A 27639-nucleotide genomic window follows, 5' to 3' on the forward strand; every position below is an offset into this window, starting at 1 on the left:
GAAGACCTTTCTCTTCTACTTCCCAAAACTACATAGTGCTCCTTTACATGTCCTCTTGAATATTATCTGTCAGCGTCTAGTCGGTGCACCAGTATAGTGGGAGGGACTTTATAGATCCGACAGAGAGACTGGGAGGTACAGAGAGAGAGTCAGACAGAGAAATAAGCGGAGGAGGCTCGGAGCTGGCGCAGTCTGTCTCTGTCTCCGTCCGTCTCTACCGACAGCGCCACTTTTAAACTCCGCGCCGGCTCAAGAGACGCTTCAATAATACTTTACAAACCTGGAGTTTGATATCGAGGAGAAATCAGAAGAAACAGAAGAAGGAAGTTTTTTAACAGTCGCTCAAGTGTTGCTGCTTTCCGGCAGAGTCAGTGAAAGGTGAGTGATTATTAATCACCATGATGAGAGGAGTTTCACGATGTGGGATCACAGCTGCTCAGCAGCAGCACGAGGACATTAATAAGCTTTATATGAAGAAAAATGCTTCACATGATTGAAAGTTGATGTTGTAACCTGTCAGCACTGAGTTTGTGCTTGTGTCATCTCTTCCACAGAGAGATTTCTAAACTCTGTGCAAGACAGAGGAAGGGCAGAGGCGAGGAGTCGTGTTCTGAGTCAGCTCAGCCTGATGGGTCTCACCGTACATCCCCGCCGTCTCTGCCTCCAGATGATGGTGTCAAGAGGTCAGGATTTGTCTCTGCTGTCTGGGAGTTCCTCATCAATCCCCCACTGAGCCGGCACACCTCTCTTTCAGCAGCTTCACCATGAACAACAGCGTGCTCTCGCGTGGATCATGCTCCAACATCACCTGCAATGAAACTCTCACCGTGAACTTAAATGGCAAGCCAGCAACGAGCATCGTCATGTTCCTGGCCGGCGTGGTGGGAAACCTGCTGGCGCTCTTCATCCTCGGGGTGCACCAGAAGGAGCATCGCTCCAGGTCGTCTATCTTCTGCATCCTGGTGACCGGCCTGGCCCTCACCGACCTGCTGGGCACCTGCCTCCTCAGCCCGCCTGTGTTCATCTCCTACGCCCGCAACATGTCCCTGATCAGTCTGGGCGGTGAAGGCCTGTGCAACCTCTTCGGCTTCGCCATGAGTTTCTTCGGTCTTGCGCCCACTCTCATCCTGTGCGCCATGGCCGTGGAGCGCTGTCTGGCCATCAGTCACCCTTACTTTTACTCTGTGAACATCCGCCGCAGCTTTGCTAAATTCACTCTTTTCTTCATTTACCTCTTTTCTTTGGCCTTCTGCCTCCTGCCATACACCGGCTACGGCAAGTTCAGACAGTACTGCCCCGGGACGTGGTGCTTCATCGACATGGACGCCACAGGGGATGAGCACTCCAACTTGGTGCGCGCCTTCTCTCTGTCCTACTCATCCCTCATGGCACTGCTGATCTTAGCGGTGTTTGTGTGCAACGGCTCGGTGATTGTCAGCCTGTGCAAGATGCACCGGAGCCAGATGATGCGGCGCGGCTCGGTCGGGTCGGCGGGGAGGAGGAGGAAGCTGAGCCTGGCCTGGTTCGGACAGGGGGAGGAGGAGATGGACCACCTGGTGCTACTGGCGCTCATCACTGTCATCTTTGTGGTCTGCTCCCTGCCGCTCACCGTGAGTTCACCTTTGACCTTCCATCAGTGTGTGTGTGTGTGTGTGTGTGTGTGTGTGTGTGTGTGTGTGTGTGTGTGTGTGTGTGTGTGTGTGTGACCCACAGATTCATATCCCGTCTATTAAAGGTGCACTATGTAGTTTTTTTAATTCTTTAAAATGAATCAGAAGAGAAAGATCTTCATTGACTGAGCTTTCATTCTGCCTAAACAAACTAAATAAACAATACACTGAATAAACAAACTGACATTAAAGGACAACACAGTTTCATACTGTTTAACTTTGTTTATATGTGGCGGACCCTGCCACCTTTCTAGCTTCAAACAATGTCCTGGGGACTTTATTTTCCTCTGAGAACAGCTTGTTTATTCGGTTATAAAAAAAAAGTATTGTTACCAAAAAAAAAAACAAACTCAGACTTTTAATTTCCTCTCCAAAATAACATAGTGCCCCTTTAAATTTCCCCTGTGTGTGACTTCGATGACACATGTTGTGGTATTCAGCGTTGTCAGTATTCTGTTGAGGTTTTTACCTCTGAATCATAAATCAGAATCTGATGGATTTATTAGGCTGGAAAAGGAGGAGAGAGCTGCTGATACTCTCATGTGTCATTTGTTCAGTTGTTGAGACATGAACCAAGCTGTTTCATCGAAATTAAAAGAGGTTTAAGAAAGTTTGCACTGAAAAGGGAACAGAAAAAGGTAATTGTGGTCGTTAAAGGGGTGCTATGTAGTTTTGGAAAGGAAACTGAAACTCAGAATTTTAGTATTTACAATATTTATGAGGTAATAATACAAACTCAGATATATTTAGTTTTACTATAACTGAATAAAAGAGCTGTTCTCAGAGGAAAATAAGGTCCAGAACACTTTTTGAAGCTAGAAAAGTTTATTCAGTTCATTCAGACGTCTTCTGATTGAAATTCGTCCCCCAAAACTACATCGTGCGCCGTTAACATGTGTCCCACTGGATGTACGTCTGCGCACTGACAACAGAGGTCGGTCTCCAGCATGGAGTAGGTTTACATTAGCAGTATAGAGTTCCCAACCTCCTATGCGTCCGTCTTAATACAATAATTCCTTCCACTCTCTCTGTAATCATCATGTACATTGAAAGCTCAGCTGGCATGGCGACGGTTGATGTTTTTGTTGCTGTGGTATGTGTTTGTCTCCCTAACAGTTGTGCCTTGCTCTGCTGGCTCCACTCATAAAAGGTGTGCCTGAGAGCGCAGCCCTCGCCACACAAAGCGCGCTGTCACTGTGCGTGTGTGTGTGAGTTGTGCGTTTGTCTACACAGCTCCATATCTGTCCCTGTTTGAGAGTGCCAAACCTGACAACCCTGGAGGACTGGTCCGGCCCTGCCTTTCCCCCACAGGGCAAAGCTCCTCTTGGCAGGAGTCTGTGGTGAACCAGCCTCTTTGATATTAGCTAGAGGTCCTGAGGAAAGTCAAGGCTGGGGAGTAAAAAAACAGCTGGAGGATGTGAGTTGTTTTATAAAGGCATCCCTTCTTTTATATATCCATGTGACAGCACTGGCGTGATGATGGAGTAGTTTACAGGAAGCGGTAAAAAGTGCTGTCTACTCATCGTCTGCATCTGGAGGGTTCGTGGTCACACTTGGCATGAATGTTTGACAAACCCGCAGCGCATACAGAAGTATTTACCCAGAGCTGAGAGGGTGCTGAGGAACAAACCGTGATGGTGACGGTGTACACTTATCAACAACTTGTGACTAAGACTGAAACCCTCAGCTTCACCACTCACAAAGCTCTTCTTCTGCTCTGTAGAGTAATTAGGTCATGTTTGTTTCGATTGTCAAACAAAATTAGAGAACTTGTACTTTCATCAAGACCCGTGTTGCCTCCGTGGTTCAGTAAGATTTACCGTAAATGGAACAGCAGCTTTGCTTTTCCCAAATATAATTGATTTGATTACATTACAACTCTAATTTTATATTTAAACATGTCAAGCAATCTTGACTAACAAGACTGATCAGCAGTACACCATTCTGAAAAATTCAGGACTCTCCGTGTCATCTACGCAGACGTGTGTGCGTGTTTATTTTTGCCTGTTTGCTCGTGTGTGTGTGTGTGTACATCCTTGTGGTTGTAACCGAAAGAACTGAGACGGCGGTGATGAAGTGTGTTTCCAGACCGACATGTCTTCATGATTAACACCAGTTAGTTTGCCCCGAAGCGCAACAGATGTTGGCGAGAAACTCTTGATTCCATTAATGGCAATGCAAATATTGTAAAGCTCATATTTTATGTGACTCAGCTCAGACTGACACAGTCCAGTGCACGTTTGCTCCTTCACCTACACAAGCTGTTTTCAGTCATTACTCTTGCATTGAAACAACGATGTGCCAACACAAACCATGTGTTCCTGCAGCAGCATGTGTTTCCAGTCAGTATCTCTCTACTCGAAGCACTTTGATGTAACTGACTATACCCCGGAGAACGATGCTATCAAGGACTGCACGCTGGTGGCTCAGATGGAAAGCAGGTGCTGGAGAAATGAATGCTTCCTTTTTTAAATACAAGTTAAGCAGAAGAGATTAAAGATTACAGATCCAGAATACCTTTGTTATTTCTAGTGTTCATGGCGTCATGTGCATGAATAATGTTGCAGACTTTGTAACAGCTGGTCAAATTCAGATGGCAGAAGTTCACTTGGTTGTGGTGCGGTGATCAGGGAAGTGGTAAAAGATGATCAAACGTGTGGGAATTTCTCAGAAAAGCTCAGTCTCTTTGGAGGTACGGGGGTGTGTGGTGAGCTGTCAGAACGTTCAAAAGCAATCCATTGTTTGTCCTGTTCGCTTTTACCTGAATCACACAGGCTTCCCAGGCTTGTCACTCCACAACCCTGACCCTGGATGATATATATCACCTCCCCGTCATTTAAACCTACAGTACATACTGTCCAATTACAGCAGGCAGCTCGCAAAGATAAGGTGTCATTAACCAAGTGAACTTGATGTGACGAGTGTTATCACTGCAGCTGTTGTGTGAAAGAACGTTTGATTTGTTTGATGTAGCGTGAAACACAAGGTCTTCTTGGTTTGTTCTAGGAGAGAATGTTGACATATCATTAGACGTTACACCATATGGAGTACATGGTTACTGCTTGTTAAATACAGCTACAAAATGCCATTGATTCAAAGCCTTCCCTCCCAGAATAATCAAACACAGATAGTGCTGCATTATGTAAGTTTATGCCACCAAATTTACACTAGAACTAACAGACGTTAAGGGAGCTTAGGAACTTTCATTTTGTGTTGATTCTGGTGGCCCCTGTGGACAAATACGGTGCAAGTGCCACCTCCGGCTGTAATCAAGATCTTGAACATATATATTTATGGCTTGGTAAGACTGATAACTGTAATGTGACGATGGTGACAAAGTAAAATTTGTTTTAGTCCCATTCAAACACCTAGGTTAGGCAACATTTAGTCTGCAGCTAAACAATACTGTTGCTTAGTAATAGTATTTTAGTTGAAAAAGTTAAAGTTTTCATTGTTAGGGTACCTTGAAAAATATAAATATTTGACAAAACCTTGAGGGCATGAAATGTTTATTTTTTTAATTAAAAGATCAATATAACACGGATAATAACATAACAACGAGGTAAAACAAATCTTTTCTTGGCTAGTAGCAGAGAACAGTCGATATTTTTGACAACACCATGTTATGTTTACGCAGGGGAGCCACCCTGTGAAAGGTATTAAGAATAACTATTATACATTTATAGAAATAGTCAATCCACTCGCTGATGGATTGCTTGGGTTCATATAAAGGGACCAGTGATAAATTGAGATTGTTTCATAAGCAGTTCAAAATTCCTTGAAATATAACAGTTAAGGCTGAAAGGAATTAGTGCTGAAACAAATGCCAAGCAGCTGCTGGTTTTAGCTTCTCCCTTGTGAGAATTTGATGCCTTTTTTCAGATGATTGGATCTTTTTGGACTGTTGGTGAAGTCAAGGACTCCAAAGATGTCACCTCTGTCTCTGAGAGGTTGTGATTGGCATTTTCTTGTCTGAAGCAAAGATCACTTAGTCACAAAAAAGGTCGAAAGGTTAATGGAACGTTAAAGCTGATCACCCTCAATTGCAGCCTTTTCACTTCCCTCTCAGTTCATATGACGTACTCGACTAAAGGGCTTCCCTCTGAAAGGCAAATCAGCACTTTGGCCTTTCTTTGTCCTGACATCTTCAGTTTATAAATGGTCAAAGCTGTCTCCTGCTGGAAGCGACAAGTACAGACTGATAGCCTTGTTGTGAACATTACGACCCCCTCCTTGATGTTCCCATGGGAACCACAGAAGCTGCCTGGGGCCCATATCTTGCCAGTCAATACCTGGATCAATAAAGTGGCGCACTCATATCACAAGCTGTACGCACGTCTGTAAGTGGTTTCAGCTCTAAATGTCACCTTTTATCATAGTAATCAATAGTTTGGAACGAAAAAAGTTAGCTTTTGTTTTTAGGTGCAACTTGCTGTTTGAATCTCTGATGAAGGTTTCCATTTGTGTCTGAGTCTTTGTCAGCAGACTAATATTGTCTAGGTTAGGTGACAGGGAGTGCAACAAAGGTCTATAAACTAAACTATGCCTCACAGAGTTGTTGAAAGTATTACAAGCACAGAAGAAGCAGCTTTAATGAGACGATTTAGAAAATGCAAGATCCTGTGCTCATTAACGTGCTAAATGATAGAGTAGAGGTCAGGATGTTGGAAAAGAAGTGAAGAATTACAGGTTCCTAAAAGAGATTTTTGTTTACATTCAGAGTTGCTAACCAAAGCCTGAATGCATTTCCTTCCTTGCAGAGTTTTTGTAATTTAATAATTTAAAACCTACTATGCGCACATCAATATCTGCTTGCCAGCAGCCTTCTTCCTTATTTCCTTTGTTGGCACACTTCTACATTTCTCAGCACGTTACCCTCACCTGTAGCTCACTCAAATAGCCTGAAACCTTTGGCATGACTGTGTGTTGTGTCACGATGTGCACACGCATTGGCATCCTCTTGCTCCCAATCCCTCTGTCTCTTCCCCTGTGGCTACCAAATAAAAATTGAATGCAAATTTTAAAAAAGTCTCAGGGGTTCACATGAGCACAGAACATTGTGTGATTTGGAAAAAAAGCAAGATGGAAATACCAAACCCTTTCCAATAATTCTAAGCGAAGTGTCAGGAAGAAGATAAACAACCGCTCTCACACATTTACGGTCACAGGGCATCGTGCCTCCGGGAATCAGTGCAGCTCCTCATAAATCCGGGATGCATTTCACAGTAAGCCAAAAGAGAAGCGCTCTGAAACAAAAGCACATGGAGTGACGTTTGTAGCAATTGAAGCAAAAGACTCAGTTGTTTTAAGATGCAAAAAAAACATTGGTCACCTGTTTGGGAACTTCGAGAACTGAATGCTAATTATAGATGAGATTCTGCTTTAAAACAACAAAAAACATTTGGATAAATGAGAAATTGTACTTCCCCGTAGGACTTTAACCGTAAGCATTCAACTAAATCAACAGCCAGCAGCTCTTACATCCCTCAACATGCCCAGTCAAAGCCTGGACTCGAATGCCATAGGAAAAATGCAGAATGACAGGATCATTGTTATTCACAGACACTCCCCTCCTCCTCCAACTGGATCTGATTCAGTAATCCAGCGTGGAGGAAGATGGGAAGAGGGGAAGTCCCAGAATCCAGACAAATCCAAGATGACTCACAGCTGAAATCCCTGTCCCAGAGGTGGTATCAGATTAGTCTAGTTTTGCAACAGCACAAAACGGGAAATAATGTTGGAAGTCTCTGTGACGGCAGTGTGGTATACCATGACGTTTGAGTTGTCAGATGCGTGCACGTGGCGCTGGGCGTGTAAAGACATACATGCTGCGACAGAGTTAAGAAAAGAGCCAGCTTTGTCTCCCGAACTGTTATGTTATGCTCGAGTGGCTCCAGGTGCTGCTGGGAGATAATGTCATTGTGAGCTTCGTCCAGGTTTCTATAAGGAAAGATGATGCTCTGCAATCAGCAGCAGGCTTTGTAAAATAAACAATGTGGGTTCCCTTCCTTGGTGGATGAACGCTTAATCCCTCATTCAACATGTACAGAACACACGCACACTTGGACGTTGATATATATAGCACAAATATACTCCTATTATGGTTGCCACAAGGTCGCAGGCTTGCTCCTTCCCTGGTTTGTTGTACGTTGTCATGTTTTAAGAAAATGGTACAACAAATGATAGCAATTAAGACCCTCAAGGCTATAAGGTGTAGATATTGAACCCCTTTAATGTGTCATTAAAGTGCCTGGGTGATCGAGAACATGGCCTCAGGCTGCAGTCAGAGTGCAATAAGAGGTGAGCAGGTGCCAGAGATTTTTTAAGGGGTTGAGGCAAAGAATGACGAACAGAGGTTAAAGACAGATGTAGAGCAGATGTGAGATAAAAAGAACAGCAGAAGTTATGGTTATTTCATTGTGTGTTTTCAGTTATCGGAATGAAAAAAATATTCATGAGTCAGTGGCCCAGTGATGCTGTAAGCTGAGCCTTGCAGCAGTTTGCATGCATTTTTATAAGCTGTACAGATCGTCCTCTGTTGTCTCACAGCTTTTACCATTTTACTCCGGACAAAAAAACCCAATTACATCTGGCTTTTATCTTCAATGTGAATGTGTAGAGTCAATGTCTCTGCAGTAGTCACAGATGTTTATCGGCTCCAGCTCTGATCAGCTATGATGGAAACACAACACCAGGGTGGACGCGCCCATTTTCACCCACTTTTCAGACGCAATGCTATGATGCATGTTGAAGTTAAGGACGCTGGCTTGTAAATACTTTTGTATCCGTCTCTGTTCAAGAAGCATTCAGACAGTTGGCACTGAGTTTGAAACAGAGACGGAAGTTAGAGATATTAAAAAAATATAACCACTGGTAGTGGCCAAGCTTACGCATGTGCAACTCTCAACTGAGATGAGAAAAGAAGCTCTAATTCAAAATTTTATTGATTAAGACTTCTGGATGTAGTCTGATGAGGTTTATGATTTGCTGCTTTCTACTTTTCCCTGTTTCTCCGGTGCGTTTGTGATGATGAATGGGACACACAAGGACAAAAATCAAAAACGCCAACTTGTCTCCTGGCATTGTAAAAAGAGTCAATCACCTGTTTTTAAAAAAACCTGCATATACACATCAGAAACTCATTTACTCGAGCTGGGCAATATGATGATGCTGTATCATTTTACTTTATCCACTTAGTCATTATATCCACATTACCGAATTTTATTTATCAAAAATCTGGTATTTGGTAAAAAAAATATAGTGATATTTGATTCTGTGTCTTAGAGAAGATTTCAAAATATAAAGATATACTGTAAACTGTTTTTTCAAAGCAGTATTGCCCTATTATTTACACCTTCAGTAGATATGGTGCAAGATTAGCATCCATTTGAAGTCGTCTTTTGCGCCTCCTGATGAATGAAACTCCCATGTTCATAAAAATGTCTTTAGCTTTGTTTTCTGGTCCTTACGGACGGAAATATCTGACTCTTTAATTGCTTAATGCTCCACTTTGTTCACTAGCTAGTTACTGATATTAACTTTCAGCTAGAGGTTTTGTGCTGACTGCCGCAGTGCTTGAGTTGCCACATCTTTCTGTGGAAGTGGAAAAAGTCAAGCTTGCCTTTTTCAGACTAGTCAGTATGTGTCACAGCATCAAAGCGTTCAGCCTGTGGTGAAACCGTTGTGGATTCGAAGTCAATACAATGTTGATTTGAACAGTGACACAGCAACAATGAACAACGTCCTGTTTGGGTGTTCATGTGTTTCATGCATTCTTATTCTATTTATCCCTTGAATGATCTCCATCTACTTCCAGACAGATTGGTTACCACACATTCTCTCTGCAGGCATATTGAAAACATAACTACGGTGGTAAATCTGGTCCGAACCAGTACCATCAAATACAGTTGCTCCCAAATACTGCTGAACTCTCAATAACATAATAATAACATCTCAATCTCATATTATGCCAGGTTTAAAAGTTTGACATGTAGCGCGATTCTTTGACAAAGACATTTTGAGGAATTGAAGACCAAATACTCCTGCCCCACAAAGTTCACTGAAATCTGTCCTTGTCATGCAATCGCATTTTGAGGAACTAAGACAAAACAAAAACACAGGAGTGTTGGCAACAAATGTGCAGTTTGCACCAGAGGATGTGTCAAAATGTAGTTTGATTTGTGAGATGTCAGAAGTGTGTACATGTTCTGCTTTTATTGCATTGACCCACGTATAAAATATATTTTAGAGTATATTAGTAGATACCCATTTTTCACTAGTCATGACTGCATCATTAATGGACTTTTTAACAGTGGGCCGCCACTTAAATGTCAAGGTGAGGGGTGTGTAATTTGAATTCCCATGTTGAACTGTTGTGGTGTCAATTTGGATAGACTTACGGTTAATTAAAGGGGAACGCCACCATTTTTACACATTAAAGTGTGTTTACAGGTCTTGGGGAGTACTACTGCATATGTGGAAAAAGTAGTGTGAAGCATTTTGTGGCTCCAGAGGAAGCTGCATGTGATCTGATAGATTGCCTCCTGTGATATCGCTCAGTGGCTAAGGTGCATTATTGGTAATGTCGGTGCCAGGTTTTGAAAAAGAAGAAGTATGCTTGGAATAAAAAAGGTGATATTTCGGATATTACCGCCCATAATGAGTCCAACAGTGTTATAGGAGTGCAATGGTAGACCAGTTGGCTGCTTTTCATTACATGGCGCCTACGTTACCCACAATGTACCTTAGCCACTGAATGCATGCAGCTTCCTCTGGAGCCACAAAAGTCTTTATACTACTTTTTTCACATATGCATACTACTACATATGAGTACTACGTAAGACCAGTAAACACTTTTAATGTGTCAAACAGGTGGTAACCCTTAAACACTTCAAGATGTTGCTGTATACAGTAAAAACAACGCTGTAAAACATTAGTATCACATTTTCACCGAGTGAAAATTGAAGAGAACTGACGTAAACACATCTGGATAAGACAAAAGTAGAATCTGCACACCGCTGGCTAAAGTGCGTCATTGTTACAGTTAGTTCTAGGAAACGCCTTTGGACACGTGTCATTAATTACCGTTGTTTTTCATGTTGCTAATGAGGTGTACTTTGAGGTTTTTGTGGCTCACATGTCATTTTAACAGATAATTAAAGTTTGCACAGGAGCATGATATACGTGCTCACAATCTACTTCTCCCTGTAGAATCGCCACCTCCGGTAATTTCGAGGCCCACGTACGTCTTACAGTTTATGACGTTTAAATAAATAATAAAATGTTATTGATCTGGGTGATTAGTTTGGGCCTAGCTTACCAATTCAGGAGCTGAAGAGACGTCAGCCCAGATTAAATCTCTCTCCACTGAATCGATCGCTGCCTCCAGACTCATTTGTTTAGTCACTCATACTCTAATTGAGCAGTGGGCCTCCTGACAGCAGGGTTAGGGTTAGAGAAATATATGTTGTATCCCTGCAAATGCTGCTATTTTAAAAATAATGATTTTCTTGACCCAGCTTTTTGTTCCAGGCAACCTATCGAAAATTCTCAACCCATCATACTGTATTTTTTTAATCAATGAGAAGGAAGACATACAGTGTGTTCACCTGTGTGTAAAGTTGAGTCAGTTCACACTCTGATGTGATGCACACTTTCACTTTGAGTATCTTTTCTCAGAAAACATCACCTGACTAATGAAGTGATAGACGTGCGGTTGATGATTGCGGTCAATATGGCAGCGTAAACAGGTGAGAGAACAGTGAGACAAACTACACACAGTAATGATGATGAGTATTGCAGAAAGTGAAAATGTTTATTCTGGGCAGAAACAAAACTGCACGAAAACCACTTTCTGGAACATAAACTGGTTAATTAATTATTTAGTTGACAGAAACTCAACAACAATCAAAACTATAATTCACAACAACTTTCTCTGGTTTCAGCTCCTCAATTTTTAGGATTTGCTTCTTTTTGTGGGTTTTTTTTGGACATCATTTAAAATTTAATAAGATTAATAATTAAATGAATTAAGCATATACATCCAGTATATATTAGATTCAAGCTCAGCGTTACAAATGATCACAACTTCAAATAGTGAGAATAGATCAACAGATTTTTGTTCTGAGTAGTGAATCCCCAACAATGAGCTTCATTTCATGTTTCTGCAATTTTATTTTGTTATCTTTAGTCGATTAGTCGTCTTCATCACCACCATAAACACCAGCGGGAACCACTTTTCAATTTCTTTCGTATCATTTGCCTCCCACCAGAGGATCGACCCTTTTTTCTCCACCTTGCATTTTCTTGGATTTTGGCTCTTCCTTCTTTTCCCGCTCATACGGGTTGAGGAAGACCACCGAGCTGTAAACATGTTTACCTGCTGATCTGCACTCTAAAGCAAAAGGAGAAAGGTGTGCAAGGTCAATAATTGTGGTTGCAGGTTGTGTGCATGTGTTAACAGACAGGTTGTTTGAAATAATTCACAGTTGATGCCAAGACATACAGGAAATATCAGCAAATCTTTCTCACGCAATCGTTTACTGTACACACATTATTCATATCTCCATAATTGTCTGTTTGGTTTCTTGCTGTGTGTGCAGAGTTATTTATCTATCCATCAGCTCCTCTATTGTCCACAAATTATTGTGTGAAATGTGCTCCACGCCCAAGTGTAGAGTTTCTCAGCCTCAGGGTTGGGACCCCTCGTGGGATCACTTGATATGCAGAGGCTGATACATAGATATTTATCTGCTGCCGGTGTATTTATTCAACATTTTTATTTTAGTTTTATTTATCTATTTATCTATTTATCTATTTTCAGCTCCAGTCATGGTTTGGAAAACTTTATATAAAAAGTATACCAAACTCAAACTTAACATGACAACTTCTAAGATATATTTGATAAAGAAAGAGTTTTTATTGGACAGTTATATGGCTTGATAATTTTTATTTTGAAGAATTATCAATGTACGTTCGCGTTAACTAGGGGAGGAGTTTGATACCATTTTTTTTTTTAATCTTTCACATTCAAACTAAATACAAAATTATTTATCCTATTGTGTCTATCTTTCAACATTTGCAAGAAACTAAAAGCTAAAATATCAACAGGTTGTCTGATGACCTTTTGTCAGCTGAGAGAGCAGAAACACAATAGTTTTTATTTGGAACATAATTAATGTTCACAAACAGGTAACTGCAGCCTGAAAACCAGATGAGTAGCATCATGTGAATTAAATGTATCTGACACTATAAAAGATGTGTCCTAGTGTACTTCATAAGCTACTTACTCCACATTCACAACTATGAAGTTGATGATATTAACATCTCGCCTCAGGAGGTTTTTAAATCAGCAATAACAGATGTTTTTCGGCCACTTCAGCGCAGCGGAAACAAGTTGTAAACAAACCATTGCCGAAAAACCTTTTATGGCAAAATTTACAAACAGAGTCTTAATTCTGTCTTCTTGGTGAATATTTGTTCTCTTTCTTGAGCTCTGTCTTTGGTCTCTTCCAACTCCTGAGGGAAATATCTGCCTCTTTAGCTGCTACATTCTCCCCTATGTTCACTGGTAGGGCTGTGAAAAATTATCGACAACAAAACAACAAAAGTATTGCGATTTCTGTAGAAATTTAAAAAAAAAAAAGAGCTAGCAATCAAATCTACCTTTAACTTTGTTTACTGTGTGACAAATAAATGTCCCTCAAAAACACGAGTGTAGGGAGTTGAAGGTAGAGTCTGTAATATTACTGTAAAATAAAAGTGTACAAAAACAACAAATACACTCAATTACTAGTGAAAAAGCAATGACGTTAATGATTTAATGTACAATCAATGATGAGCCAAAAAAAAAACTGGGAACCGGATCCAAAATGGCACTGCTATCCAAACCCATCCCAGGTGCTAACTTAATAATTAAATCATCAGGGAAATGTATTTGCACAGAGAACAAAGGGATTCTTGTTTCACGCTCCACCTCACCAGCATTCTCAGGAGATATATGATCTATTAAAACCTGGCAGAGACACTGCGGTGAAATAAAACACCCTCACATCAAACAAACCCATGTGGCGATCGTCTGTTGTCGTGCGGAGGGAGGTGTGAAAAAGGGAAACAGCTTACATAATTAAATAAAAGCCTGATATTACTTGACACACAATAAGATGAGACGAGATGGACACGCTCCAGTTCATCTCAGATCTTTCATCAGAAGAAGGCAAATAAGAATTCAGCCGCACAGCTTCATACAGAAAATGAAATTTTTTAGTCTGACGGAATCACTGAGTAAAGGAAGTATCGACGTTATTGTGGTTTTGTTTTCTGTCTTTGACATCAGCTGGCATCAGATCGGTTGTGATTCATAGCATTCACCTTCAAAAACACATCCATGCTGTGCTGTGGCCTGGCTGGGTGTTCCCTTTTCTATCACAACTAGTCAGTGATCAAAAACTGATTTTAATGCCCATGTGTGCATGAATCATTCAGATTTCAATAACTGATTATTCTTGCATGTCAAAACAGCAGAAAACAATAAATTTTCCAGTTTAATACATTTATTTTTTAATTTTTGGGAGCAGGCCTCATTATATCGTCTTTTTGATCTTTCCAAAAATGTTTTTTTCTGCTGCGTATGGAACAAGTCCAGCCTTCAAAGAGTGTCTGAGCCAGACTATGCAGACAACAGGGACTAAACAAATGCAACAAGATAATTGCAACCAGGCAGCCAGTGCAGATTCTGTGGTTTTGGATTTTAGGGCCCACTGATCCCTCGCTGATGTTTACTAGTGCACAGAACCTGAAAAAATGTGATGGGAATAAGTTCCCCTCACTCTCCGCTGCTCCCAGAGACTTCCTCACAGTCCTAAAAATACATTCAGTAAAACACTGTCAATGTCACAGAACAATAGCTCCATGACTGGCTTTGTATAATGATGCTGACAAACGCTTGATCCCCAGATCAGTTTTTAGTCCATTTATAGTTTTTGAAATGCGCAGCTCAGAAAAGATCACAATTTATAAAGACAAAGAATGTTTATGTAAAGAACACTGGGAAATACTGATCAACATTTTTTTAAAAACTTTTCTGGTATTTTATCGATGTGATTGGTCGATAAAATATTGATTAATCGAGAAAAGAATCAAACTTATTAATCGACTATGCCTTAACTCACATACAAAACACTGAGAAGAAGAAAGTTTGACATTAAGTTTATTCACAGTCCTTTTTACAGAGCCAGGCTTCTTTTTTCCTGCTGTTTCTGCTAAGCTAAGCTAACCAGCTACCTTACAGACGTAATAGTGGAATGAAACTATAATATTCAAACCTCAAAGGTGAATAAGCCCATTTTTCAAAACCTTGAACTGTTCCTTTAAGTTAGCCAGTTGCTTAATTAAGATAAACTTCAGGGTTGTTGCATTTCTTTGCTTTCTTGTGCTATTCAGTGCTCAATTTATGCACATACTACACATATATGTTCATCGAAAGTATATAGAAGTATGTATTATGTTACCCTTTGTTTCATTCCTTTGGTTTTATACTAGCTATGTTACTGTTAGATGTTTTTTTAAAGGCTGTTTGTTTGACAGTGTTGTTGTGTCTTGCACTCCGATGTTGAATGGGCTAGATATTTTAATTACAGCCCAGAGCCACACATTTGGCTTCAATCTATGTCAGGTGTAATTGTATATCAGGGTGCTTAGGAAGTCTTCACACAACCTATCCTTGTAATTATCTACTGTTTAAGAGTTTGCCTCAGATGCCCTTTCAATTCTGTTGTCCAGCTGACGCCCACCCAACAGACGGTCCGGCACACAGATTTATGCTCCCAGAAGCCAAGAAGGAAAAACTTGGATGTTGACAGAAAGGAACTCTGGATGCTGTTCTGACAGAGAGATCGTTTACGAGAAAAATGAGCTAGCCAACTTTCCCAGGACAACTGAAGATCAAAATAAACATGGAAGCACAGCTGCACGTGTGCTTAGTTATCAGCATCACCTACATATAACATAAAGAGGGCATTTGATGAACACAATCTGAATTCTGCTGAGCTGTACAGTGACTACAGAATGAAATAATTTCTGTTCGTCATGTTGTAACATTTAAACCCATTATGCAACAGGTGGTTTCACTAAAATGTTTGCCAGGTGGATTATGAATCACTCCCCGTGTTTAAACAAAAACAACATGCTTTTCCATTATACCAATTGATTGCGTTTAATGAAGTATTTCATGTCATGTTTGTTATTTAAGTCCCGAAACAAAAACACAGACAGACTGCGTGTTGAAATGACTCCGGTGATGTTGTCAGATTTAGTCTGACTCTGCAGGCCAAAACTTGCGATTCTTTTCCGAGCAGTAACACTGAATAGCAGCACATAAACAGCAGGTAGAGCCACAATAAAAGTCCCAGTGTTATCTTCTTACAACACTGCACTATTGTGAGGATATTTTAACCCCCAAAATCTACACATTTTAGTTTTAAGTAGTCAAAACACATATCTAAGCGCACAGATTTTATACCCTGAATCGTGACTGGAAGGAGAATGACAGGAAAAGAGGTTAAAAAAAAAACTCAGCTCATATTTACATTGCTTGTTGTTTTTGGCTATAATTACTATGTGTCCGTGAGTTTCAAAGTCTGAGATGTGGACCCCCCTCCGACAAAGCTTGGGAAAAGGCGCCCCCTCATCCAAACTTAGTTTACTTTCTTAGTTTCACACAATTCCCAGATGCCTGTTTGATCAAAATTATGCAACTTGATTTAAAGAAGATCAAAAATTGCTAGTCAGTTTGGCATAACTTCAGATGAAACCAAATTCGTACATTAAAAAAGATCTGTCAGAAGAATAGTATAATTCCGCAAAACTTCAGTGTCTCTGAACTCGTGATCTCTCTTCGATGTCCTTCGATGTTTTTTTAAGTAATTTTTTCCACATCCATTCACCAAACCTCCGCTGAAGCTGTTTGGAGCCCCCTTGGGGAGGCCCGCTTCCCACTTTGAAAACCTCAGCTATATGTTATGATCATATCCATGCAGGATGACAAATACTAGCAGTCAGACATTAAGCCAGGCCATTCAGTATGGCTGGATCACCAGTTCAGCCATGTATACAAACTATCTTTCTAGAGTTGAAAACAAAACTTTTTTTGTGATCTGTAATGGACATTTTGTGTACTTTGTTTTCACCTCCAAATAAGTGGTTTAAAGCAATAAATAGTCAAACTAGGAATTTATTCCCAACCTGTTTAGTTGTCTGATGCTTTTGCCCACGTAATCATGTTATCACAGATGTTATCACACCCCAAGAACTCCGTGATGAAGTTGTAGTCATAACCGATAAAAATGATGAATAAACCCTCAAAAATAGGACCCAGGTTTCAAAACAGCAGAGTTGTTTCAAGCGGATGCCACTCACTGCCAACAAAAATACTTATGATGCCGAGTTTTGCTCAACTCTTGGCAAATGAGATGATGAAGTGTGCACATGGCCAGGATTAGAAAAGAGGGACATGGCTGCCGTCCAGGTGGCTCTCTGTGACAGGAAGTGTGTCGCAACTTGACAGTAAGATAACTGATCTGAATCGGCTCCAAGAGTGAAATTAAACACAAGTGTAAGTCAACAGTATTCACGTAAATTCAAGCTGTTGTGTTCAATTTGAGATTGTGACTTCCTTTTTCAGGAAGGAAGGAACAATTCAAAGAATATGACTTCTTCTGATGTCTTATATTGGTCCTCGCATCTTTCAAAAGATAATCTGCTGCTTATCTTAAAGTGCTGACGCTGCAGTGCGTCGCCAGACATCAGCAACATTGAGTAGGTACAGTACAGCACAGGGCTCAGGCATGTGTATCTCTGTTGAAGAGGAACTGTGGTGAACGTCTCTCGAGTGTCTGTTGCAAAAGCTACGTGGTTTTGCAACACAGACAAAGTAAATCTATTCTTATCTTATATTGACACATATCAGCCCACTTCGTACTTTTGCCCAGTTTGTAAGCTGGTAACCTTTCACAGTTGATTTCCACTTCCTCTTTAGTGTTAATAGAGTGCAGGTTTTTCGTGAGCAGTTTATCCTTTCTGTTGTCAAGTCAACAGCAACTCTTAAAGCTTCTCACCACCCACATGTATGACAGTTAACTCGTCAGAGAGCTCACAGTGACAGTTGTAGTTTGCCCTAAATTCTTTGATTCACACTACTTTACACTGCTATAGTTATAAATTCTGTAAACATAAAGGCTGTATTTTATATTTATTACGTTATTTTTTCACAAACCAACGATGAGAGTGATGTTGTGTTCTGACCCAAATACAACACTGATAGTAGCAGGGTGTCCCCAGTCACCAAGTCCCCAGACTGCCTTAAAAAAACACTACATTTTGATACATTTGCGTGAGGAGAAACTTTATAAACTTTGTGAAACACTGTTCACAACAAATTCATAACTATTTGGGCCTGCTTGTTAATTCGGCAAATGTTTTACATGAACAAATCACTCGAGACACATGTCAAGATGCATTTAATGCCAGGTGTGAATTGATGGGCTCAAAGCTGTCCACTTGTGTCAGATCACTCAACAGCCTCAAAAAGTGAGCCTCAATAACAAACTGAATCAAAAAACAAAACAAAAGGCAAGCAACAAAAGCAAGAAACCAATTGCAAAAAATTTAAATCAGTACAACCAGGATGAGACGAGGAACAGAAGCAGCAAAGACAGTGAAGACGAGCAAAACGGGACTGGGGACAAACTGAAAACAAATGAAGGAACACACGTGTATTAATGATGAGTTCAGTCAACGTCAGAAGTCGGAATTTCCTAGTTGAAATTTCCAACTTCCTACCGCTCCAAGTGTTCCAGGTGCACGACGCCAAAAGTTAACAAAAAACATGGCTGACCGTAACAAAATGATGTCTCTCACACACAATTGAACCCATAGCAGTGCATCCTGCGTGCTAAACGAAATAGAGGAGGATAAACATTACTACATTGTAATTTACGGCCCTTTTGTACATGGAAACGTATCTAACTATGCTATTTCATTAGCCTAATACAAATACTGCCGTTGTTGTGTGACGGAGGATGAATCTGCCCCAAGTTTACAAGTAGGAATTACAACTTCAAGTGGCGCTCCATTGCAGTTTTTCAGTAGGAGATCGTAAATGTTCAAGTTCCAAGTTGGTTGGAACGCAGCATAAAAAAAACAGACCTCAAAACCACAAGAAATTAAGCAGAAAACAACATGCTTGATTTATAGCAGAGTGGAATGATTTGTGTGTGTGTGTGCATGTGAAATAGTTTATTCTCTGTGTGCTCTGTGGTCACGTTTCCTCCCAGATTCTTAACTGGACTGAGTAATGACTGTTCTCTGCTTTTCTCACAGTCTATCGTGCACATTGCTGATAAAAGCTTTAATAGCTCCAGGTAACTCACCGCAGTCTCGGGAGAACTTCTTAAAAAGGAAACTCACTAATGGACGTCCAGACAGGGTAATTCCCCTGATGAAATTTGTCCTTGGACAAACAGATCGACTTTATTTCCTGATTAACATTTAATGCTTTCTTGCTCCTGAACTAGAACGCATTTACATGTATATGAGGTCTGTGATGCTTTCTGAAGCATTAATTACCATAAATGAACAAATTGATCAAATGCACCAGATGCACGTTAGCTCTCGCTAGCACACACCCACTCATTCTTCCTCTCTGTAGCTTTTTCTGTATCTAAGACAACACAAACCACCTCCTCACAAACTTTTCTAACTGCAGATTATGGATCAGTGAAATTTCCCCCCAGCTTAGAAACACTCTAACCTTTACATTGATGTCTGCATTGTATGACTCACCACAAGCATTTTTATCTGTCCATCAAGAACAGAGGTTAGCATGGTCAGACCGCCCGAGGACAAACATGCATATTTGCGTCGACTCAGCGCCCAATGCTGCACTCGTTGAAGGAGCTCGGGGGAGAAAAGGTTTGAGAAATGTGAGAAATGAAGGCGGTGGGTTGAAATCCAATCAACTTTAATGAATTCTGGATCAATGCGCTGTATTGGACAGCTCCTTGTCACAGGAGCAAAAATGCTATTCAGACATAAAGTGAATGCAAAGATGCTTCAATTTCTGTCGACCCTCTCTGAACTGTACCTTCAGACTGAGTTACAAAAAATGAGGTGAGAAAAATGGCTTTGATTTTAAAGATAGGGCAGAGCTGCAGTGGAAAGACACCTTCGCTGAGGTGTGAAGTAAACTGAGAAGTGAGAAGGAAATGAAGGAAAAGGGGTCAGTGCAGAAATGGGGTGTGGTTGAGTTGCGATCTCTGTTCCCAACCAAGTAATAAAAATGTGTTCTTGTACATAAACCAGAAATGTTGATGCAACATGTTGTGGTTTTTGTTTGAACACACTGTTCCAACATATTGTCAGTAAACATGTCAAATTCTATAAATACTGTAAACGGTAACTGACAAAGGCTACTTCTTTGTCATCTGTGGAGAAAGTCACCAGACTCCCTTACAAAAAACGTTTAATTTTGAGACTTGTTGTGTTAGGAGAAACTTTATAAACTTCTACAACACATTATTAACTGTTTGGGCCTTCTTGTTAATTCGGCAAATGTTAAACACCAAGATGTGTCTTTCTTTGCGTAGAAAACGTTGTATCGGTTTGTTCCAGTGATGTAGGTATGTATTTGCATACAGAGTGGGAAGTGAGATCCGATCACAAGTGGTCACTGGAGACGTATTTAATGCCAAGTGTGAATTGACGGGCTCGAGGCTGTCCACTTGAGATCAGATCATTTAGGACGGATGGTAAAACCAAACTGAACAGCCTCTAAATGTACGCAACCTTCTGCAGTCCTGTTGAAGAAGGGCGTAGTTTTGGTTTAGGGAGGTGCACAATGAAGTCAAACAAAAAAAATCCACAGTAAATTCCTGTATTATTAATGCGCTAATCCCTGATATTTGGCTATAATACATGATATTATAAAACTAATCCAACATCAACAAAGAACGCAACGATCAGTGCATAATTTTCCCATATACTACAGAGAGCACTGTTCTCTCTTTCAAGTGTTTCTTAACGAGGATTACCTGTGAACTAAAACACATAAATTATACAGAGGCGGTAAAGGACTGTTTTTTTTATATCCCTGATGAGTCTCTGCCGGTCTTCAGCAACCTCTAGCAAGAAGGTAGGGCAGCTCATATGGTGCCTGGGAGGGCAACAAGACTTGTAAATGACGCGCTATCGCTTGTAAAACTTAATTGCTGTGAGCACATTATGACATACTGAAGCCAGCTCAGGCGAGGAAATTAACATTTTTATCATCTGAGCAATAAGAACACTGAATGGAGAATGTTTTTTGGTGAATGAATCATCATGAAACAGTCAAAATGGGTGGGGTGGTTTGAGGGGGCAAAATCATGGTTCCCCCCCCCCGCCCCAGCGGAAACTACGACCTTGCATCATAGTGCAGTTGCCAGGTTTGATATCATCCTGCCTTTACAGAGAACAAGACCAAACCCTTTACTGACCATCAGTGTCTGGTAACCCAAGCTATTAGCAGTGACACAGCATGGGAATATTGGGTGGAATCAAGGATGGATGAAGAATTTTGTCCCTCAAGAACCAGCAACTCCCTCTAAAACCAGAGTTTATTGCAAAAACCTCCTGACTCCATCTCCTGACTTAAAGCTGCGACAATCAACATTTTTGTATTAGTAATACATCATATCAATATGTGTAATGTGGTGTTTGTTGTGACTATCCCACACCGCATGCTGCACTTCTTTTCTCCTCAGCTCAGCTTTTTTTCAGACTTTATTTGACAGGACAGCTGAAGAGTTGTTGGGAAAAGGGTGAAAGAGAGGATGATGTGTAGCAAAGGGTTAGACGCAGGTTGGATTTGAACTCTAGGTGATGACACAGCCTATGTAAATAGGGAGCATGCTCTACCAACTGAGGTACTAGGGTACCCTGGTGCCAGACAAAGTTTACTTTTTTATTTCCTGGGGCAGCTGAAGAGTTGATAGGAAAGGGGTAAGAGAGGGGGATGACATGCAGCAAAGGGCCACAGGTCGGATTCGAACCCTGAGCTGCTGCAACGAGGACACCGCCTCTGTAAATGGGCAGCACGCTCTACCAAGTGTAAAATGTCAAACTAGTACTTTAAACACTTGTGCAGCACCGCAGCATTTTTCTCTCTCCCTTGTTGCCCACTGCTGTCAACAGTCCTTTGTGAAGGGCCTGTAATCTCTGCACTGCCTCCTCTCATCCCCGTGTAATGATCCCCAAGTGAAACAGGATCAGGAAGAAGGGAAGTTGGGGAGAGTCCTTAAGGACCAACAAGATGGAAAATAATGGCTGGTAGAGTGTAGACATCCATTATGTGGTCTGTTTCCTGAAAGACAAAGCAGTCATCAGCCCTAAATAGCATCTTATGTGTGTCTGCCAGGATGTACCCATTTACACCAGCTGAGTCCAGGTACATGAGGAGAATCGGTCATCAGGACATGACGTGAAATATGAAGCGAAATGCTTTTTAGATCTGAAACAAGTGGTTGTTTGAAGAGTTGCTGAATATCTTTAGGTTTTTTTAAAGTATTTTTTCTTTATTTTCTATAATTTTATAGGCAAAACTGACAACACAATTCCTATTTTATTTAGTTTTGTGATGAGTGACAAAGACAAAAGATAAAAAAACGAAATATTTTCATGACTAATACGCGGTTTTGTTTGACATTTAGTTTTAGATATGAGTCAGGTACAGATGGCAGAGGAGTAGATGGTGATAGATTGATGTGTTTGCATTAGATGCAGCGTATGTGCATCTGTCTGCAAATGTAATTTATGCGTCTGTTTATTTTGTGCAGGTGTGAACAGATTGGCTTCTGCTCTCTTTGTTCTATAAGCAATCTCACGGTATGTTCTCTCAGAGCGTTCTGCATCGGCGTACTTCTCAGTTCTCCTAAATAATCGCCCTGATCCTCGCCTGCTGTGTACCCTTTCTGGCCTGCTCTTCATCCACACACTGATACATTAATATGCTCCTGTTTAAGGAGAGCCTGACATCCCATCAGTTTTGGCCCCACAGCCTGCGGTGCTTGTGGACGACAGCCTGTGATTAGTGTCCCTCTCTGCGGGGCTCGAGGTCTGCTGAGAGGACCATAAGAGGCAGGGTGGCATGCAGGAACAGAAGCAAGGGCGAGGGTGGTAATGTGGAGCGAGGCAACAAGGGCGATGTACGTCTGTTTGAAATGTTTCTGGCAACACCGCGTGATGAATAAAGTGTAAGATAACTGCACGTCGAGCACGAAAGACATTTGTCGTGTTTGTTAGTGTGTTTAATGCCAGTAGGCCTCAGTTTCATTTTTTACTCTTAAGTATTAGTTCAAATAACAAATTGTTGCCAGGATAAGTTCCTTTTCTTGGTTCAAAAGCCAGGACAGTTAATAACGCTGTGAGTGTTGTCGTAAAAGAGGCTGAGGTCAGAAAAGGACATCTGTGATTGTTGTTATTGAGGCTTTTAACATCAGCGTGTGGATATTCTGCCAAAAACTCTAATTAAATTCAAGTTGGACCTTAGTCTATTTATAATTTAAGTGAAGATTTATGCATCACTGAAGTAAAACAGGCCGCAATCCTTTCGGGAATGATAATTTATTTGCATCACAGTTTTCATTTTCACTGAAAAAAGCTATAAAATCATGATGATGCAACATTTGTTGGGGTCTGAACCAAACAAACATGTTTTCTTACATCTGAAGAACAACATTTTTAGGCCAGGACATCTTTACCTTTATCAAAAAATTGCAGCTTCTGTGGTTTGGATGTTATATTTAACCTTCTTTTTTCGATAATATTTTGAATAACTGTGCAGCCCTACACCCGGTATTTGCCAGAAGCATCTGACAAAGTTAACGTTAGCTAATATTGTACATAGATCGCTTAGATAGCTTAGATCGAGGCGTAACAGAGGTGGTGTGAAAAATGGTACATTTGATAAAAAAGCGTCTTATATAAGGTAAATTGGGAAGATTTTAAATTACATTTCAACACAACATAACTGAAATAACAAACACTACACCAATGAAGTTTGGCATAGGCTAGGTTAGCATGATGTGATATTTCCTGCACACTCTAAACTGCATCAATACTACCAACTGATATTTTCCCCCCATGTGTGCATATATAAAAAAAAAACAAAGTAATACCCCTTACACATTTTTCCTACAGTAAAATACCATAAAATGTCTGCGGTACTGGTACCTCATGTTCCTGTGGTACTGGACTACATGTAGTAAATTCCTGTGGTAATCACAGGCTTATGCGGTATTTTGGGATGTTTACTGCAGGGATTGTACCTCAGGCTGTGTGGTAATGCACCATACATTCTGTGATCCTGAATCGTGTGTCATACATTACAACATTTTGGTAAGGGACCCCTCGCCTCACCCGAGCCTATGGTGGCCACCAAAAAAACTTGAAAGGTCCTCTCTACAGCCAGTGTTTGGTTTGTCCATTCTGGCTACTGTAGAAACATGACGAACTCTGTGGAGGAGGACCAACATGTAAATGCTGAAGGCTCATTCTAAGGTAACGGACACAGGATTCTTAGATTCAGGTGATTATACACTAATGAAAACATAATGATGAATATTTTCTTCCATTTCTGCCCATAGATCCTTTCCAACTCCTACACACAGGACCTTTAAGTTCTAACTAGATCTAGTGAGTCATTCCTTGAAAACCACTAACCCTAACCATAACCCTAAGATATTTTTAGTTCAATGCCAGTCATACAGATGAATACAGTTACTGATGGGGGGAGGGTTGACTGACAGTTCGACAAAGAAGTGGCGGTCCGGTCAGATTGGGAAATGTTTCGTTGGTTTCCTGTTGCAGTCAGCAGTTTTACGGGGAAAACGTGTTCACCTTTGAAGGGGAAACTGAGGCCACGCTGTCTAGATCTGTGTACATGTCTATTATGAGTATCCCTGTGTGTGTTTGTGTGTGAGAAAGTATTATTATAATCCATAAATACTTCATGGATCAAGCCTTTGGAAACAGTGAGAATTAATCATTTTTTGGTTCTGACATCGGTTGCGTAATCCAAGAAATTTCACACAACCTCAAATAACATGATTACTTCCCTAAAAAGTCAAGAACATCTGGGCAAAGTTATGTTCGTGCTCTCTGACCAATTGTGACACATCTGAGATGACAACACTGTTCCAGGGTTTTTCAGTTATTATGCCAATGAGCTCAATGTGTCCTAGAAACAAGATAATTGCTGTTGTTTTGGGTTTGCACGCCTCTCCCTCTCCCTCTCTCTGTCTCTCTTGGGGTGTATCTGTAGATCAATATGTGAGTGACCACATCCGTGTGAGTGTAGCTCGTTAATGAGCATGGAGCGGACGTAGCCAGCCCCGTGTCTGCTCCCTATGGCAGTCTAGTTTGGCCTGGCTCTGGACGTGCTCCCTCTGGCCCCTCTCGCTTCGTCTCTCGCTTATTAGTTTTCAGTCCAGGCCCTAGCAACAAGGAAACATTTACACCAATGCACTAAAGCTTTCAATCAGCACGAACCATTAATTAGTCCACTGTTTGTTGGATATTTCATGGAGGAAATGGAGAATTGTTGATAGAGAAGAGGAGCGAGGTGACAGAGAGGCTTCCTGGGCCAGCTGCTGCTTCTCTCTCTGCCCAGCATGAATAATTCGCCGGCTGTGGCTGTCTCGACCGCCTGTCTGCAGCCTGTCATACCTTAAAGGTCAATGCAGGAGAAAGTTGTGGTTTTGTCATGTAGCTTCTTCTGCATCTGTATTCAGGACACTTCTGAATATCAAAGGCGTGCTCCCACAGAGCGTGTGCTTCTGGTACAAAGAGACGGATGTTGACTTTTGTTGAAGCCAAGCATAACAAGATGAACCACAGTCTCAACTGACACTGATACTAAACACACAGTCATGTGTTCTCATCTGGTTTTAACACCAAAGTGCCGACAGCTCCATCACGCTGTTTCAGAGGCTTGAATCAGGTTCGATTTGGCTTCATCCAGCAGACAAGATGTTTCATCTTGTAGGACGACCGGTTACCAAAACTGTGTCCAGTAAACAAGCTACCTTTTGAAGATTTGATTAATACATCGATTCTTTCATTGATTATTTTGTCTATAAAAGGGCAAAAATAATGTCAAAAGTCATTTAACATTTACCAGAGTCTGCCAGGAGTCTGAAAAGTCATCTGTCATCTGAAATCAGTAAATGTTTCATATTTTGGTACATTTATGCTTTAACACTATTAACTGTCGTTGATAAATTGTCTGTTAACAGAGCCAATGACTGGCCGGTAAAGTCCACTTAACTTTTCAATTGGGCAACATAAAACAAACTCAAACAAAACACCCAGAAGTAAACCTGCCTTCAGTGTGATGGCTCACAGATAATGAGATGACACTCATTTTTCCAAGCTATGGTTTTGTCACATCATATTTAACATATTAGTGTCTAATGAAACAAAAAAACCCAAAACCCTAACCCATGGAACTTTTTTCATCTTAGAGGTGTGAAAACAAAATTTAAATGTCAACGTTAAATGTCAGATATACACTTAATCAAAACACTTAATATTGAAATGGAAGCTGATCTGACTCCAGTGGTACCAAGAATATGATATAAAGGCCTTGTAATTTTTGAGACACCGCCATTTCTGTATCTTTATTTATTTATTTGGGTGTTAGTCACATGGGGTTACTCATTTTTGTCATTTATCCCCACAAACCCACATAGTTCCTTTAATCCCTTGTGACTGACCAAGGATGTTGCAAAAATTGCACAGTAACCTCAAACTTTGACATTTCAGAGTCAAAACTAAACAGTGAAGTGAAGCTGCCTTTAGCTTCAATGCTACTCAAATGTTGAACAAATTGCTAGAAGAGCTAAGACTTGCCACCTAGCCTAGTTACTCTGTCTGCTTTTGCTGTTTGCTTTTATTGTTTTGTCCTATATGCATTTAATTGTTTTTTTAATAATGTCTTTCTTGTGCTTTCGGCTGCAACACTTTGGGTTGCCTTTGGGAAAGCAATGCCTTGCCTTGCCTAATAGCTTGTACTTTAAGTGCTGTCAAGTAAATAATCAAATTCCCTATGGGCTTTAATGTGTTAAATAACATTATGCTGAGAGGCTTTCTAAAAGTATCAGTGTCAGACGAGAGTCAGATAGCAAATAGCATCAGAGCTGGTGTCCAGGCACAAAATGTTTACTATACTACACTCTAAATGTACTGTACTTTACTATAATACTCCAGCAAAGCTTGAGCTAAGGAAAGAAAGATATGTGGAAAAGCTTTTTTTTTTTTTAAAAAAAAAAAAAGAAAGCAGGTGGGTAGTGAGTAGAGAAGTTATAGACATGACGGCATTATTCTAGATGAGTCGTAAAGGCTGAGGACAGATGGTGAGGAGAGAGGATGGAGGTTGAGACAAAGCTTCACAGGAAGTGAGTGTGAAGCAAGTCATTTATGTGACCAGACCTGTTTTGGCTAAGTGAAGGTCAATGAAGGCCATGAATGTGGCTGCAACATGACTGTCAGACTGTCCTGCCTGCAGAATACACAGCTTTTAAACATTTCTAGGCTTCTTTACATTTGTAACCAAGGACCGTGTGTCTAACCTTAACTTCTGTTTCTTTAGATTGCAGGGTTTATCAACGCCATCCACCCGTTTTGTGGCGACGAAGAGAACCTGACGGCCTTCCGCTTCTACGCCCTCAACCCCATCGTGGATCCCTGGGTCTTCATCATCTGCCGCAAGTCTGTGTTTCGCCACCTCTGCTCTCTGCTGAGCTGCCGCTTCAGCCGAGGAGCTGTGAAGACGACGGCACACTGCGCTCTATCTTTACCACTTGACAATCACATACAGCGCAACCCCCCGGACGTGACAGTTCAACAGAACAACATGTACGCCAGTTTACCTCTGTGA

The 27639-nt window shown here is 40.9% G+C and overlaps 1 protein-coding gene across 1 annotated transcript; it reads left to right on the plus strand.

Annotated features, from left to right (window-relative positions):
• Window positions 1-764: 764 nt before the first annotated feature.
• ptgir (prostaglandin I2 receptor) lies at window positions 765-27639 on the plus strand. The gene is made up of 2 exons (XM_073494860.1): window positions 765-1610; window positions 27352-27639. Exons 1-2 carry the CDS (start codon window positions 765-767, stop codon window positions 27637-27639), a joined length of 1134 nt encoding a protein of 377 aa, XP_073350961.1.

The sequence above is a fragment of the Pagrus major genome, chromosome 2 (assembly GCF_040436345.1).
Source record: "Pagrus major chromosome 2, Pma_NU_1.0".
NCBI lineage: Eukaryota > Metazoa > Chordata > Actinopteri > Spariformes > Sparidae > Pagrus > Pagrus major.

Bases quoted from the DNA above. Each gene is read 5' to 3' on its own strand.
- ptgir (XM_073494860.1), top strand. From the start codon at position 765: ATGAACAACAGCGTGCTCTCGCGTGGATCATGCTCCAACATCACCTGC. The intron at 1,611-27,351 runs GTGAGTTCACCT...CTGTTTCTTTAG, and splicing joins TCTGCTCCCTGCCGCTCACC to ATTGCAGGGTTTATCAACGC.